The sequence below is a fragment of the Nicotiana sylvestris genome, chromosome 1, assembly GCF_000393655.2.
Source record: "Nicotiana sylvestris chromosome 1, ASM39365v2, whole genome shotgun sequence".
Classification (NCBI taxonomy): Eukaryota; Viridiplantae; Streptophyta; class Magnoliopsida; order Solanales; family Solanaceae; genus Nicotiana; species Nicotiana sylvestris.
Window position 1 is genome coordinate 132,312,238 of NC_091057.1, and position 15,791 is coordinate 132,328,028.

The 15,791-nt window shown below is 40.7% G+C and overlaps 2 protein-coding genes and 1 pseudogene across 2 annotated transcripts; all 3 read left to right on the plus strand.

Annotated features, from left to right (window-relative positions):
* The first annotated feature begins 89 nt into the window (after positions 1-89).
* On the plus strand, positions 90-2,481 carry LOC104229058 (probable protein phosphatase 2C 47; annotated as a pseudogene).
* Positions 2,482-3,755: 1,274 nt separating this feature from the next.
* Positions 3,756-4,514, plus strand: LOC104229056 (large ribosomal subunit protein uL11m-like). Its single transcript, XM_009781628.2, has one exon. It carries the CDS (start codon positions 3,885-3,887, stop codon positions 4,350-4,352), a length of 468 nt encoding a protein of 155 aa, XP_009779930.1. The 5' UTR covers positions 3,756-3,884; the 3' UTR covers positions 4,353-4,514.
* Positions 4,515-12,834: 8,320 nt separating this feature from the next.
* Positions 12,835-15,307, plus strand: LOC138874566 (uncharacterized). Its single transcript, XM_070153249.1, has 3 exons — positions 12,835-13,719; positions 13,795-13,900; positions 14,520-15,307. The coding sequence occupies exons 1-3, from the start codon at positions 12,835-12,837 to the stop codon at positions 15,305-15,307; spliced, it is 1,779 nt and encodes a 592-aa protein (XP_070009350.1).
* Positions 15,308-15,791: the final 484 nt, after the last annotated feature.

The window sequence follows — 15,791 nt, forward strand, 5'->3', positions numbered from 1 at the left end:
AGGAGATAATGGAGCAGACAAACAGAATACTTTTAACTCCAAAGTCAAATATAAGCAAGAAGAAAAGCAGAGCAAAATCTTGAGAAAATATGGGTGGTGGGACAAGAAATTTTACTTATAGAAAATCAAATAATCAGCCAGACAAACGCCATGACAAGGGGAAAAAGAAAGAAAGAAGGAGAAACAGAAGAAGGGAACAAAAAGCTGTGGGATTCTGGTCTTCCCCACTAAAGAATAAAGGTAAAGCAAATAAATGCAACTATGCAAATCTTGAGTTTCAGCTAAAGAGAAAAAGTGTTACTTTATGTTCTTTTTCTCTCTCGTTTTTCTTACCTACTGTACCACCTAGTTCATGTATGGCGTACAATATCTGAATTTGCTAATTTGGTTGGAAGTAAAAGATAATTGGAGAGTGAAACCAGGTTATCACTGCCAAAGAGGAAAATTGGATCGGATATCCACTAGTGGCAATCCTAATTACTTGCTAACAGCAATGTCTGGTTTTAAATCCTTCTTCTTCTTCTTCCCAGAAGAAGTACTCTGGGGTTGCTAGTAGTGTAAAAGAGAAAAGATAAAGAGATCCCAGTACAGACATTGTTCTTTATTTCGAAAGGGGATAACTTGAGGAGCCAATTCTGTGAATTTGATGGTTACTTGTCTGACTGTTGTTCTTTTTACTCTCAGGTTTTTGATGGGCATGGTGGAGTTGATGCTGCATCATTCACTCAAAAGAATCTCCTTAAATTTATTGTAGATGATTCCCATTTCCCATCGATGGTAAAATAAGCTGTCAGGAATGCTTTTGCAAAAGCCGATAATGCGCTAGCTGATACGAAGTCTCTTGATAGTACCTCTGGAACAACTGCTCTAGTCGCACTTATTTTAGGACGGTAAGACATTGATCTCTGCTTCTGTGTAGTTCAGTAGTAAGTTCTAATTCTTCATGTCGGAAGGGAGCAACAAGTAATGAGTCCATCACTGTCCCTAAACATTGTTTATGCAAAATTATGAATATTTTGGACTATTGTTTGTGTTCTGATCAAATGGTAGATACCTTTGTACTGAAAGGAAAGACATCATCGAAACCTAAACACAAAGTTTATCAGATTGGCGAATGTCTATAATGAAATAGAGGCAAGTTGAAAAATTGGAAGATAAAATGATGCTAAAATCATTGCAGCCGAAAATCATATCGCTATACTTGTTTTTCCTTAGCTTCGTAAGGGACGGACACATGTTAGTCCACTTTTCTTTTGGCATATCGATTTTGCAACTTTTTCTAGGGGTTCTCCAAATTTCTTTTTAGTTTACAGCTGACAAGGCTTTTATTTGATTCGAGATGAGAGTAGTTTGAACACGTGCAATAGGCCCTTATGGCCGAGTAAATGGATTACTGCTTTGAAATGTAAGTCCATCGTGTAAAAGTGATCTTCCTATTGATTTCGGCCTTCAAATTACATTCCATGTAAGGGCAAACCTTTCGTTTTAGATATGATTTTCATTTACAAGGACAACTTTGGACCTGCATCTATGTATTTATTACATTTATCTTTCCTGCGTATCCCACATAGTTGTCTCAAATTGTAACTTGCACTCATTTATTTGTTATATTTTCTTTTGTAATACACAGGACCATGCTAATAGCTAATGCTGGGGACTCTCGAGCTGTACTAGGGAAGCGCGGAAGAGCAATTGAATTGTCAAAAGACCACAAGCCAAATGCTACTTCCGAGAAATTGAGAATTGAAAAACTAGGGGGAACAATATTAGATGGCTACCTCAACGGCCAGCTATCAGTTGCACGAGCACTGGGTGACTGGCACATAAAGGGCGCCAAAGGTTCAAAGGGCCCCTTAAGCTCAGAGCCAGAGTTCGAAGAAGTGGTCCTGACAGAAGAGGATGAGTTCTTAATAATTGGCTGCGATGGCTTATGGGATGTCATGAGCAGCCAATATGCAGTAACAATTGTAAGAAAGGAGCTCATGCTGCATAATGATCCTGAGAAATGCTCAAAATTTCTTGTCAAGGAGGCACTAAAGTGTAACAGCTGTGATAATCTAACCGCTCTTGTAATCTGCTTCTCTCATGATCCGCCACCTCGAATTGAAATACCAAGAACTACAAGGAGAAGAAGTATATCAGCTGAAGGACTGGATCTTCTAAAGGGGGTGTTAAGTGACATATGAAAAGGAGAGTTTGGCAACTTTTTGTAGAGATAAATTAGCATACACCATAGGTCAGCAATTTTTCTGAGTTTCTGCTGTCCATGGTACTTACTGATTGTTGGTGAGTAACATGGAGCTCCTGTAACCTTGGAGCCTCCACGAACTCGATGTTTATCCTTTTTCTGTTACTATTCTTTGAATGTTATGTGCTGATTATCATTATAAGATGCAAGATGCATTCATAGCCAAAGGGGTTCAGTCTGGCCTTGTGAAGGGACTGACCATAATCTATGAAATGAATGGATTGTGTTTTCCAGTTTTCCTCCCCTCCAGAATTCAAAAGAAGAAAAAGTCAATAGTTTCCTTTCTCTACAAAATGATTGTAACGCTGAGCATTACTCGTGCAAACAAGATGGATGTTCTTGGTATGTCACTTTTGTTACATTGCTTCTATGTTTGATTCACTTGCCAAAAAGGGAACAGAGCATTTGGTTTTCAAGAATTTAGCCTTAGCATGAGCTATAGCCTATAGGGTACTCCATCCTCCTTCCGCAAAAGCTCAAAAGCACAAGCATAACAAATTCCTCAAATCTACTCACTTGTACCAGTGGATTTTCTGCAGATGCACATACTTGAGTAATGAAGCCTCAGCCTGCTAGTAATTTTATAAATCATTCCTACTTTTGACATTTTTTAGATTATGTTGAATTGTATCAAATCCATTTTTGGTTTTGAAAAGAGTAGTTCTTGATAAAACTGCGAGAGTTTTTCTTTTTATTTTAACTGAACACAAAGGAACAATATTTGTCGACATAACTAGAATGACCACATGAGATCCTTTCTCTCCCACTTGATACTTTAGAATGCACCATGCTTATTGAGATAAACATGCTTGCACATCTTTTTGAACTTGAATTAAAATTTAAGAAAACTCAGACGCTACAGAATAATTCAAAGAATAATTGGTCAAGAAAGCATTATAACTTTTTAGGATTCTCTTCTTTTCAAACAACATACTATTAAAGTAATATGGAAATAATGGAATAATAGAAGTAACAAAAGAGTTTGTAATCTTTAAAATGAACCCTATCTTGGAAAAATGACAAAGTATAGTCGCTCTCAAAATAACAGTCGAAAAACTATTATATATATATATATATATATATATATATATATATATATATATATATATATGTTATATACAAAAAATATACAAATTTTATATACTTGTATATGCCTATCGAATGTAAATAATTTCGGTCGCACGCTAAAAGTGATGCTTGCCTTATCATCTTTTATAAGGTACTTCAGCTAGCTAAATGAAATAGCAGCTCAAAACACTTCATCTATTATTACGCAAATAGCCGGTCAGGTTCAATGTTTATTTTTTCTAGCCAGTATATATTATTTATACATAGTTGTATATATATTCTACATGAATTTATATATATATATATATATATATATATATATATATATATATATATATATATATATATATATATATATATATATATATTATTTTTTTATTTAAGAGATTAGGTGAGTCATGGCTATTTGGGTTAATTCTTCAAAATGAAAGCCCATGACATGATGGCCCAGAAGTTCAGGCCCAAATTTAAAATTGCACAAACTAGATTCTCCAGTCACCGGCGCAGCAAACATCAGTAGCCCCTACTCTACAGCAAAACCCCAATTTACGCCGCCACATTTTGCAGCATGGCGACGCTAAAAGAGATCTTAACACGCCGCCCTATCTCAGCCACGATCCGTCTCACCGTCGATGCGGGTGCAGCTAAGCCCGGACCACCAGTAGGCCCCGCCCTGGGTCAATACAAACTCAACTCCATGGCTTTCTGCAAGGACTTCAATGCTCGGACCCAGAAGTTCAAGAGCGGTACACCCATGGCCGTAACCATTACGGCGTTCAAGGATGGTACTTTCGAGTTCACCGTTAAGTCTCCTTCAGTTACTTGGTACCTAAAGCAGGCTGCTGGAATTGAGCTGGGAAGTGGCCGCCCTGGTCATGTAACGGCGTCAACTCTAACCCTAAAGCACGTTTATGAAATTGCTAAAATCAAACAGAGTGATCCGTTTTGCCAGTACATGCCCTTGGAGTCGATTTGTAAGTCTATTATTGGGACGGCGAATTCTATGGGGATTAAAGTGCAGAAAGAGCTGGATTAAATGAAACTATTGAACGGCATTTTTGCTATTTCTGTAGTTTTGTACTAAGATTTGGAAATGAAGAGTAGTAAAGTTGGTTGAAGTAATGATTTTGCTGTTTAAGGAAGCATGATATGAATTATGAATGTTTTCTTAGCAATAAAGTTAGTTTTTTTAAGTCCATTAGAGTTGTTTGATCAAGATTAATGCTTTTTGATACCGTTATTGTGAATCAAGAAGAATGAGCTAACCTATGTGGATTCTACTGCCTCTCTTTTTCTATTTGTGTGTGTAAGCATTAGTTATCATAGGTAGAGCCGAGGATGGAAAATTAGACTGATCATTTTTGCTATTGATACAAGGTCTGTTACCATGGTAGTAATCCTTATATGGTGCAATCTTGGTTTAGGGAAATGTTCCTTTATAGGTTAGAGAATGGATGGCTGCGGTAAGAAGGATGTAGCCAACGAATAGCGGTTACTAAAATGGTGTTATGTCAGATTGATTCATACTTGGTGCATGTTGTCACAACTTATTCTGGATTTTTGAATTGTATGTTCAAGTAACTGTCTGTTTTTGCCTGTTGCTCTGGATACTTCTGACAGAATTGGATTATACAGGGAATATTAGCACGACTCCTGCTGAATGATGACACCCACGAAAAGGGAAAAGGTTCAAAAGTTAGCCTGTGTTTGTCACAGAATAAGACAGGTTCTGTAGTGTTTTCTCACGGATTCTTTTCTTTGAAATTTAGCTCGTTTATTTGATAAGTTTGCTGAGTTCTCTGCTGTTAGTTTTGGCGTTCATCTAGAAAGCACTCCGTGCAATTTTTTAGTCAAGTCTTCCTTTTCTACATTTGCCGTTTCACAATTTTTTTTACTCTTCCATTGGAGGTAGTCTCTAATCTTAGTCTTATAAAATAGACCATATCTTTAATGCCCTAATGTAAGTATAGATTCCATAGCCACCTCTTGCATCGAGTTGGGAGCTTGGTGTCTGTCTTATCTTTAATTATCAGTCCCTCTTAGCATCCTTAAGCTGTTGAAACCATAGCTGCCTGTGTATTTTCTTTGCCATATCCTATTCTTTTCCTCATTTTATGCATCTAAGTTTCCTGACAGGAGATTGTAAGCCAGTTGTCAGGTTTGATCATTGATTGCCATTTTCCGTAAATGTTGTTCTTTAACTATTTACTAGAGTACTTGAAAAGCCCTTACTGAGAACTTCTGCTTAAGTGTAGTAGGCATCTACCTAGTAGGTTCTTGCTTTTCTTTTATCCTTGTTACCTTAAGTCTTAACAGCTCTGTAATTTGAGCGATCATTGTTGCATATCTAGAGCTAAATGAGATAGATCTGGCATTGCTGGTTGTACATATAGAGCATTGCAAATTGTAACCCCTCTCTCTCTCTCTCTCTCTATATATATATATATATATGACTGCAAATGATTAGTGTTGAGTTCTCACTACACTTTCGTTCATCTTAGTGTCGGGCTTTATCTACTGGTTATTATTGTGCTTTTTTTTTTTTTGTATATAGTAGTAATAGAGAAAAATGAAAAATCAAATCTCAGGAGTATGCTTTTGGATATTCAGTGAGTTGCTGTGAGTCATCTCGAATGCTTTTTTCTTTTTGAAAAATATCACTGAAGCTTCTTTTTTGTTTTCACCATCAAAATTTCAGATATATTTCCTGATAAGTTCCTGTAAAGTACAACACTAGTACAAGTGTACAATACTATGGTTCTTATGTTACCTGCCAATGCAGTTGTGAATTGGAGAGTCCAAATGGATTGACATATCTGTACAAGATATCCTGCGAACTTTTGAGCACACAAATGAGTAGTAGGTTAAACATATATACATAATTAGTGTTTACCTTATCAATAAAATACATAAATACATAGTTAGATTCATTAATTTGCGTATTAGGCAGAAGAACATCATGGAAGATTACAATAAAAGTGAATTTCAAGTGATATACATATAATTGACACCCTTTCGCCAGAAAATTAAGTTATGTAGATAAGTAAAAATTCTTTATATATTAATTTTGTATATCTAATTTCTTATATTTAGACTCTCATTGGTGAAAATTCTGGACTCTTTGTGTATTAGGTCTTTATGATAAAACCATTTTTTATCCTACAATACAACATATCCACATTGATGTTGGTGTTGCTTTCTTGTTCCTACTGTATAGGTTAAAATCTGCCTCAAGAAGATTTAACATGAAGCGATGTTAAGAAAAGTAATGTGGTCAACGTCGACTAGTAAACAGTAGGGATCATAGTCGGGGAGTCAACAATGGTCGAGGTCAAGTATCAAGAGCAGTAGTAACGGAGGTGGTACTTCGCTGTTAGATTTCGCTAAGGCTTTTGTGCTGGTGACTGTGAACTCGACTTTTCCAAAGAGGGAGGAACATCTAGTAACTTTCCAAAGTTCGGCGGTGAAGACTCGGATAAATTACCTTCTCTTCAGAAGGTGTGATAGAGGGTTGTGCAAGGATTGCAAGGTTATCCCGGGAGAGACCCTCGCGACTCAGCATAGGCTCTTAGTAATGGACATCGGCATTATGATAAAGAGGAAGAAGAGGTATGCTCGTGGTCGACCGAGGATTAGATGGGGAGCTTTAACCAATGATAAAGCCCAGGAGTTGGAGGGGAGGTTATCCGCTATGGGAGCTTGGAGGAGTAGTGGAGACGCGAGCACTATGTGGTCAACGACGGCGAACTACGTGAAGGAGGCGGCGAGAGAGGTGCTAGGGATATCGAAGGGTTTTCTGGAGGCATCAAGGCGACTGGTGGTGGAATGACGTAGTCCAAGGTAAAGTAGAGGCGAAAAAGGTAGCGAACGCAAAGTTGGCAGGGAGCACAAGCGAGAAGGAGAGGAAAGAGAATAGAGAGAGGTACAAGGTAGCGAGGAAGGAGGCAAAGCTGGCGGTCACGGAGGCTAAGAATGCAGTGTTTGCTCGTCTATACGAGGAATTAGGGGAGAAAGGCGGGGACATGAAGTTGTTTCGGCTGGCTAAAGCGAGGGAGAGGAAGGCCTCAGATCTGGACCAAGTAAGGTGCATTAAAGACGAGGATGGTAGAGTATTGATGGGAGAGTCCCAGATTTAGCAGAGATGACAGACGTACTTCTATGGTATTCTAAACGAGGAGGGGGACCGGGATATAGCGCTAGGGGATTTGGGGCATTCAGAGAGTCTCCGAGATATTAGGTATTGCAGGCGCATTAAGGTGGAGGAGGTCGTGGGGGCTTTGCGTAAGATGAGTAGGGGTAGAGCGACCGGGCCAGACGAAATTTCGATTGGGTTTTATAAGTGTGTGGGTAGAGTAGGATTGGAGTGGCTGACTGGGTTGTTCAATGTAATTTTTAGGACGAAGAGGATGTCGGAGGAGTGGAGGTCGAGTACAGTGGTTCTGTTGTACAAGAACAAAGGTGATATCCAGTGTTGTAACAATTATAAGGGTATCAAGTTACTAAGCCATACCATGAAAGTCTAGGATAGGGTGGTGAAGGTGATGGTGAGGGTGAGGAAGACGACGTCTATATCCGACAATCACTTTGGGTTCATGTAGGGTCGCTCCACTACGGAAGCTATCCACCTTATTAGGAGGTTGGTAGAACATTACATGTATAAGAAGAAGGATCTGCACTTGGTGTTTATTGACTTAGAGAAATCGTATGACAAGGTCCCTAGAGAGGTGCTCTGGAGATGTCTTGAAGCAAAGGGCGTGCCGGTAGCCTACATAAGAGCGATCAAGGACATGTATGATGGAGCTAAGACTAAGGTTAGGACTGTGGGAGGCGACTCAGAGCATTTTTCGGTTGTTATGGGATTACACCAAGGCTCCACGCTTAGCCCGTTCTTATTTGCTTTGGTGATGGATGCACTGACACACCATATTTAAGGGGATGTGTCATGGTATATGTTATTTACTGATGACATAGTTATAATTGATGAGACGAGAGTCGGTTTTAACGAGAGGTTGGAGGTTTGGAGACAGACCCTCGAGTCTAAGGGTTTTAAATTGAGCAGGTCTAAGACAGAGTACCTGGAGTGCAAGTTTAGCGCTGAGTCGAGGGAAGTAGGCAGGGACGTGAGGCTTGGATCACAAGTCATCCCCAAGAGAGATAACTTCAAGTACCTTGGGTCGGTGATTCTGGGGGACGGAGATATCGACGAGGTTGTCACTCACCTTATAGGGGCGGGCTGGATGAAATGGAGGCTTGCATCTGGAGTCTTGTGTGACAAGAAAGTGTCACTGATACTCAAAGCTAAGTTTTCTAGAGCTGTGGTTAGACCGGCCATGTTGTATGGGGCAGAGTGTTGGCCGGTTAAGAACTCTCATATCCAGAGGATGAAGGTAGCAGAGATGAGGATGCTGAGGTGGATACGCGGGCACACTAGGATAGACAAGATTAGGAATAAAGATATTCGGAAGAAGGTGAGCGTGACCCCTGTGGATGACAAGATGTGGGAAGCGAGACTCAGATGGTTCGGGCACGTGCGGAGGAGAAGCCTTGATGCTCCGGTGAGGAGGTGTAAGCGGTTGACCGTGGTGGGTACGAGAAGAGGTAGACGACGGCCTAAGAAGTATTGGGGAGAGGTGATCAGGCAGGACATGGTACGACTGCAGATTTCCGAGGACATGGTCCTTGATAGGAAGGTCTGGAGGTTAGGCATTAGGGTTGTAGGTTAGGGGTAGTAGAGCTTTCCTTACTTCAAAATCGGGGTAAGGCGGGGTTGGATTAGGGTTGATCTTAGATTGCTTGCAGTTTATGTTGAGTCCACGCTATCCCTGCTGTTTATCTTAGCCCCGGGCCTTAGATACTTGTTACTGTTATTGCATGTCATTTATCTTTTGGTTGTTATGCTTCTGTTATTATTACGGTTTCTACTGGAGTTACTAATGAATTTTCTTTTCTTATTTTTTATTTCCGTCTTTCTGAGCCGAGGGTCTATCGGAAATAGCCTATCTGCCCTATCGGGAAAGGGGTAAGGTCTGTGTACACATTATCCTCCCCAGACCCCACTTTGTGGAACTTTACTAGGTAATTGTTGTTGTTGTTGTTGTTGTTGTTGTTGTTGTTATTCTCTATACTTGTATTTTTAGGGTTGACAGGGGGTATGTCCCATATAGATAGAAAAAGAGATAAGTGGAAATGAGGGAAATCTTGATTTTGATAAGAACACTTTTTGAGAAGAAGACTCTCTCTCTAGAAAAGAGACAAACATTATCTTTCTAATAAGATTCTTCCTTCCATTATTCCATACTTTTCCATTCGATCCAATCCAAGAATAGTTCTAATATTCTAGGATTTGTCTATCACTCATCATTATCAGAAAGACGAATCATCCACCTCATTCAATATTGAGTGAATCTTCCTCCTTATTTATGTTAATACCATTTATTGTCATTTATTGAATAATATTCTCTTACCATCACTAAGACTTTTCGGAATTGTAAATGTATACTGCATTTAATCCCTTACCAATATTATCTTGCAACATTCATGCTAGCTAGTTATAAATCTAGAGATATTATAATTAACTTGGTTTAACTCCTTGTTACATAAAATTAATTAGTTTAACCAAGAAGTTACAACTTTTTGGTCAAACACCTGCCACACATTTTTAGCATTTTACTTATTTTTAATTAATGGTAGACAAGTCACTGTTAGCGAAACCTTTATAGACCATTTTAATAGAGTGAAAGCAACATTCTGTTTTTATTTCAACCTCAAACCTAAGAGAAAGACGAAAAAAAGAAAAGAAAAGAGAGAGAGAGAGAGGAAATCTCCTGCGATTTTTGGTTATGTACCACTTACCTTTCTGATGTTTCCTATATTACAGAAATCTCTATTATTTATTTAAATTTGTCTAAATTAAGGCCCTGTTTTCTAAGGGTGTATGATAATAGGTGAATTTAACTATATTCAGGCCCTAAATAACCGCCTTCTTGCATAGTTTTAATAATAAAAGTGATAACAAAATGCTCTTATTAGTGCTTTTCATGATTTGCAGGTTATATATGACTAGGGAAGGCTAGGGAGCACTTTTGGAGTCAAAAAAATGAAGAAAGAGAGGCCAACCGTGAAATGTCCCAAGTGAACCACGCAAAAATAGGCTGAAGAATCAGAAAAATGACTCTGCCGCGGTTCCACCGCGACCGCGGCAGAACCGCGGTGAAGGATGCTCGCGGATAGAAGGAGATTCAGAGGAGTTTTTTGGCCGCGTTTCCACCGCGACCGCGGCAGAACCGCGGCAGGCGCGAGAAAAGTGCAGGGACTAAAGTGCAAACACGGGATTTTTAGCCCTAAAACCTATTTTAAACATTAGACTTCGCCCAAGAGAGGCATGTATTATTTTGGAGAGTATCTTGGCAAGAAAAACAATTGTGAGAGATCACCCAAAACATCTTTCTTCTTTTCTTTGCTTTTGATTGCTTGTTTATGATGGATCTTATCTTAGTTTGTTTACCCATAGTTATGAGTAGCTAAATCTTTTGTCTAAGGTTTTGATGGAACCTATTGGAGGATGAACTTCTTGTTTATGTGAATAAAAATTGCTAGTTTCAATCTTTATTTATTCAACTATGTTCTTGTTGTAGTTAATTGATAGGATCCTCAATTAGCTGTGCCTATTTAGTGTGCATAACTCGGGAGAGAGTGCATATTTAGGTTATTGTTGAATAACACCACTCCTAAAGTATAAGAGGAATCTATAACTGCGGGTTTAAAGGCGGGATTAGGGATAACGAAGCCTTGGGTGCAATCTTAAGTGAACTGTGTTAATTAAAGCTAGCTAGTGTATCTCGGGAGAGTGCAATAGTATATTACTGTGATTACTCGGGAGAGATTTATGGTAAGACGAGCGTTCATGATTGATAGAGAAGTGTTGGTACATTTGTATGAAGCATAAACAGAAGGGATTCCATCAATAGGGGAAATCTTTACCTTAGCTTTATCTCATCATTGTTTACAACCTTAGCGTTTTAGTTTACAGCCTGTTTAATTTACTTGCAATCTTAGTTACAAAAGAAACCATCAACTTGTGACTCAAACATTTGGGAAGCTGGTTCTGAAGAGTTTAGTGGGTCTAAAGATTGTGATTGATAGGTTAACTCTATGTGGGATTCGACTCCGGACTTGTAAACCGGATTATATTTACAATGACCGCATTGTCCTTTTTATAAGGCATAGTTGGGCGTGATCAAATTTTGGCGCCGTTGTCGGGGAGTTAACGGAATTATCAATTACCATTGATAGAAATACAAAAATTCTTAGTGTAGGCAGTTTCTCTACACCCAATTTTTGATTGAAACTTTTGACGGTTGTTGACTTGGTTGCACAGGTGTATGCCTAGAAACTCTACCAGGACTCGAGAACTACTTGAAGGACTCTCAGACCCTGAGAAAATATTCAGGGCATTGAACCGTGCCAACAGAAGACTTCAACCACCTCAACAAACATACAAATTCGAAACTGACATGGGAGACGCAATCGACCCCAACGGAAACGGCAGGCATGAGCAAGTCAACTTGAATGTCAGAGAAGCGGCACCTCTGGTGCCCGAGGGTGCACTGTATGACTAGGCACATCCCACAACTGACAATTTGGCTACTGCCATAGTTGTGCCCGCAATACAAGCTGAGTTGTTCCAGATCACAAATAACATGCTGCACTTGTTGCAAAACAAGGGACTCTTCTCTAGGACACAACTTGAAGATCCTCAGCAACACCTGAAGAACTTCCTGCCAATCTGCAAGACCCAGAGGCAGCCCAATGTCACTCCAGAGGCTATCAGGCTATTATTGTTCTCATTCTCCGTGACAGGAGTTGCACAGGTTTGGCTAAACTCTCTCCCCATAAATTCTATAGCAACATGGGATGAGTTAGTCAAGCAGTTTCATAACAAGTTTCATCCACCCAACAAAACTGCCCAACAAATTGATGAGATCGTGAGCTTCAAGCAGAAGCCGATGGAGACACTGCATGAAACATGGGGCAGGTTCAAAGGAATGTTGGTTATGTGTCCACATCATGGTATTCCAGAACAGATGTTGGGACAACAATTTTATATGAGACTGTCAGATGGGTTGAAGAATATTGTGGATGCCTCAGCTGGTGGGGCATTCCTGAGCAAGACATGGAGTGAAGGTCAGAGTTTACTAGATAAAATGGCACAGAATTCGGGATGGACATCCAGGAATGCACCCATCACTCCAGTGGTGCACTCAGTGCCTCTTGATCCTTCAAACACTATGGCTAAAAATATGGCGACTCTCCTGACACAAATGAGCATCCTCACCAAAAAGGTGGAGGAATCAGAGCAGAAGCAGCAGGTACACATAGTAGATACTACCAATGGGGGCCTATGCACATCTTGCATTAGTCAGCCAATTGGTAATCCTTGGAATACAGAGCTTGATCATCATCAGCAGCACCCTGCAGATACCCAAATCAATCCTAAAGATTAGGGCCCGAAGCAGCTGATGGCGGTGAGTCTCCGTAACGGCAGGGATCTCGACGAAGAGCAAGAGAGAGCTCGTGACAATATACAGGCTGAGACACTCATTCAGGTACCCGTTGAGTTGGATAAATCCACAAGGTTGACAGATGTGACAGTCCAGCCTGCTCAGGAAGAAAAGAATACTCAGCAGGAGACCGAGAAAGTTGCTGAAGCAGTTGAAGAGCTGGTAGTGGAGATAGTAGCCGAGAAAGAAAAGTCCCAAGTGATTGGGAAGAAAAGACCTCCTCCACCATTTCCACAGAGGTTAGCCAAGCATCAAAAGGAGGAGCAGTACAAAAAGTTCTTTGAGATGCTCAAGCAAATTCAGGTAAATATTCCATTGATTGAAGCCTTAAAGGAGATGCCTAGATACGCAAAAATGTTGAAAGACTTAATGTCCCGGAAATTTGATTTCCAAGACTTGGCTACGGTGGCACTTACTCAGACGTGCAGTGCAGTGGTAACTAGACTTGTTGCTGAAAATCTCTCTGATCCAGGGAGTTTTACTATTCCATGTACAATTGGAAACTTTGTTTTTGCGAAAGAACTCTGTGATTTAGGGGCCAGCATTAATCTTATGCCCCTGGTCATTTATAAGATGTTGGGCATAGGGAGAGCTAGACCCACCTCTATGTTGCTACAGCTGGCTGACGGGACTGTGAAGTGTCCATTTGGGATCCTGGATGATGTACTTATTCAGGTGGGGAAATTCGTGTTCCCTGCAGATTTTGTAATATTGGATTGCAAGGTGGATGAAGAAATTCCTATCATCTTAGGAAGACCTTTCTTGGCCACAGGGAGAGCTCTTATTGATTGTGAGACCGGGGAGCTTAAGATGAGGCTCAATGACGAAGAGATTATATTCAATGTGCAGAAATCTATGAGGCGCCCAAGTGAGTTCGCAAATTGCTCTCTTATTGATGCCGTGGATGTAATCGTATAGTCTGATGATGAAGTGTTGACGATTGAGGATCCCCTCGCTGCATGTTTGATGAATTTGGAGGAAGTGAACGGTGAGGACTTGGCAGAATGGGTGTTGGCATTGGAAGGTAGAGGGTTCTGGGATAGAGAACTAGAGTTTGAGCCCCTACACTTAGGAAAGAGACTCCTCCAGCTAAGCCATCCATTGAAGAACCACCGAAGCTGGAACTAAAGCCACTGCCAACCCACCTCAGGTATGAATTTCTGGGACCTGACTCCACTCTACCTGTTATTATCTCATCTGGTTTGTTAGATGTGCAGGTCCAACAACTTCTACAGGTATTGAAGGAGTACAAATCTGCCATTGGGTAGACCATGGCAGACATCAAGGGGATTAGCCCCGCTTACTGCATGCATAAAATTCTGCTGGAAGAAGGGCACAAACCTTCCAAGGAACATCAGAGGAGGCTGAATCCAAATATGAAGGAAGTGTGAAGAAAGAGGTGATAAAGTGGTTAGATGCGGGAATTATTTTCCCAATCTCTGACAGCAACTGGGTGAGCCCAGTTCAATGTGTGCCTAAAAAGGGTGGCATGACGGTTGTGAAGAATGACAACAATGAACTAATCTCAACGAGAACCGTCATAGGCTGGAGAATTTGCATGGATTATCGAAAGTTGAATCTAGCCACCCGGAAAGACCACTTCCCACTTCCCTTCATTGATCAAATGTTGGATGGATTGGCAGGGAGGTCACACTTTTGTTTTCTGGATGGGTACTCAGGGTACAATCAGATCTCCATTGCACCTGAGGACCGAGAGAAGACCTCCTTCACATGCCCTTATGGTATTTATACCTTCAGGAGGATGCCCTTTGGCCTATGCAATGCACCCGCCACATTCCAACGGTGCATGATGGCCATATTCACTGACATGGTTGAGGATATAATAGAGGTGTTCATGGATGACTTTCCAGTGGTGGGGAGTTCATTTGATGAGTGCCTGGTGAATTTGACACGTGTGCTGAAACGGTGCATCGAGACTAATCTGGTGTTGAACTGGGAGAAGTACCATTTCATGGTACAAGAAGACATAGTCTTGGGGCACCGGGTGTCTAGCAAGGGAATAGCGGTAGATCGAGCAAAGGTTGATGTAATAGCAAAGCTGCCTCTACCAACTTCGGTCAAAGCAATCATAAGTTTTCTTGGACATGCCGGTTTCTACCGGCGGTTCATAAAAGACCTTTTCAAAATCACCAACCCTCTCTATAAGTTATTAGAGAAAGATCACCCGTTTGTGTTTTCTGATGATTGCAGGGTAGCGTTTGAGGAGTTGAAGCAGAAGCTGGTCACAACACCCATCATTGTTGCCCCCAACTGGGAGCAACCGTTCGAACTAATGTGTGACGCTAGTGACTACGCAGTGGGGGCAGTGCTGGGCCAGCGGAAGGAAAAATTGATGCACCCAATCTACTATGTCAGTCGAACGCTGGGTGGAGCTCAACTGAACTATACGGTGGCTGAAAATAGATGCTAGCTATGGTGTTCGCATTCGACAAGTTTCGGCCCTACCTAATAGGATCAAAGGTAATTGTATACACTGACCATGCTGCTCTCAGGTACGTAATAGAAAAGAAAGACTCTAGCCACGCCTGATTCATTGGGTGTTGTTGCTGCAAGAGTTCGATCTTGAAATACGTGACCGCAAAGGCACTGAGAATCAAATCGCTGATCACCTATCACGACTTGAGGGAGCTGAAAATGTAATTGAAGTTGAGGAAATTCTGGAAACTTTTCCAGACGAGCAACTGCTTGCCATCACTCATCAGGAAGCGCCATGGTATATTGACTTGGCCAATTACCTGGCCAGTAGTATAGTTCCTCACGACCTTTCATCGGTCCAGAGGAAGCAATTTTTTCGTGAAAGCCGCTTGTACTATTGGGACGAGCCCTATCTCTTTAGAATATGCCTGGATAACATGATCCGGAGATGCGTCTCCGAGATAGAACAATATTCTATT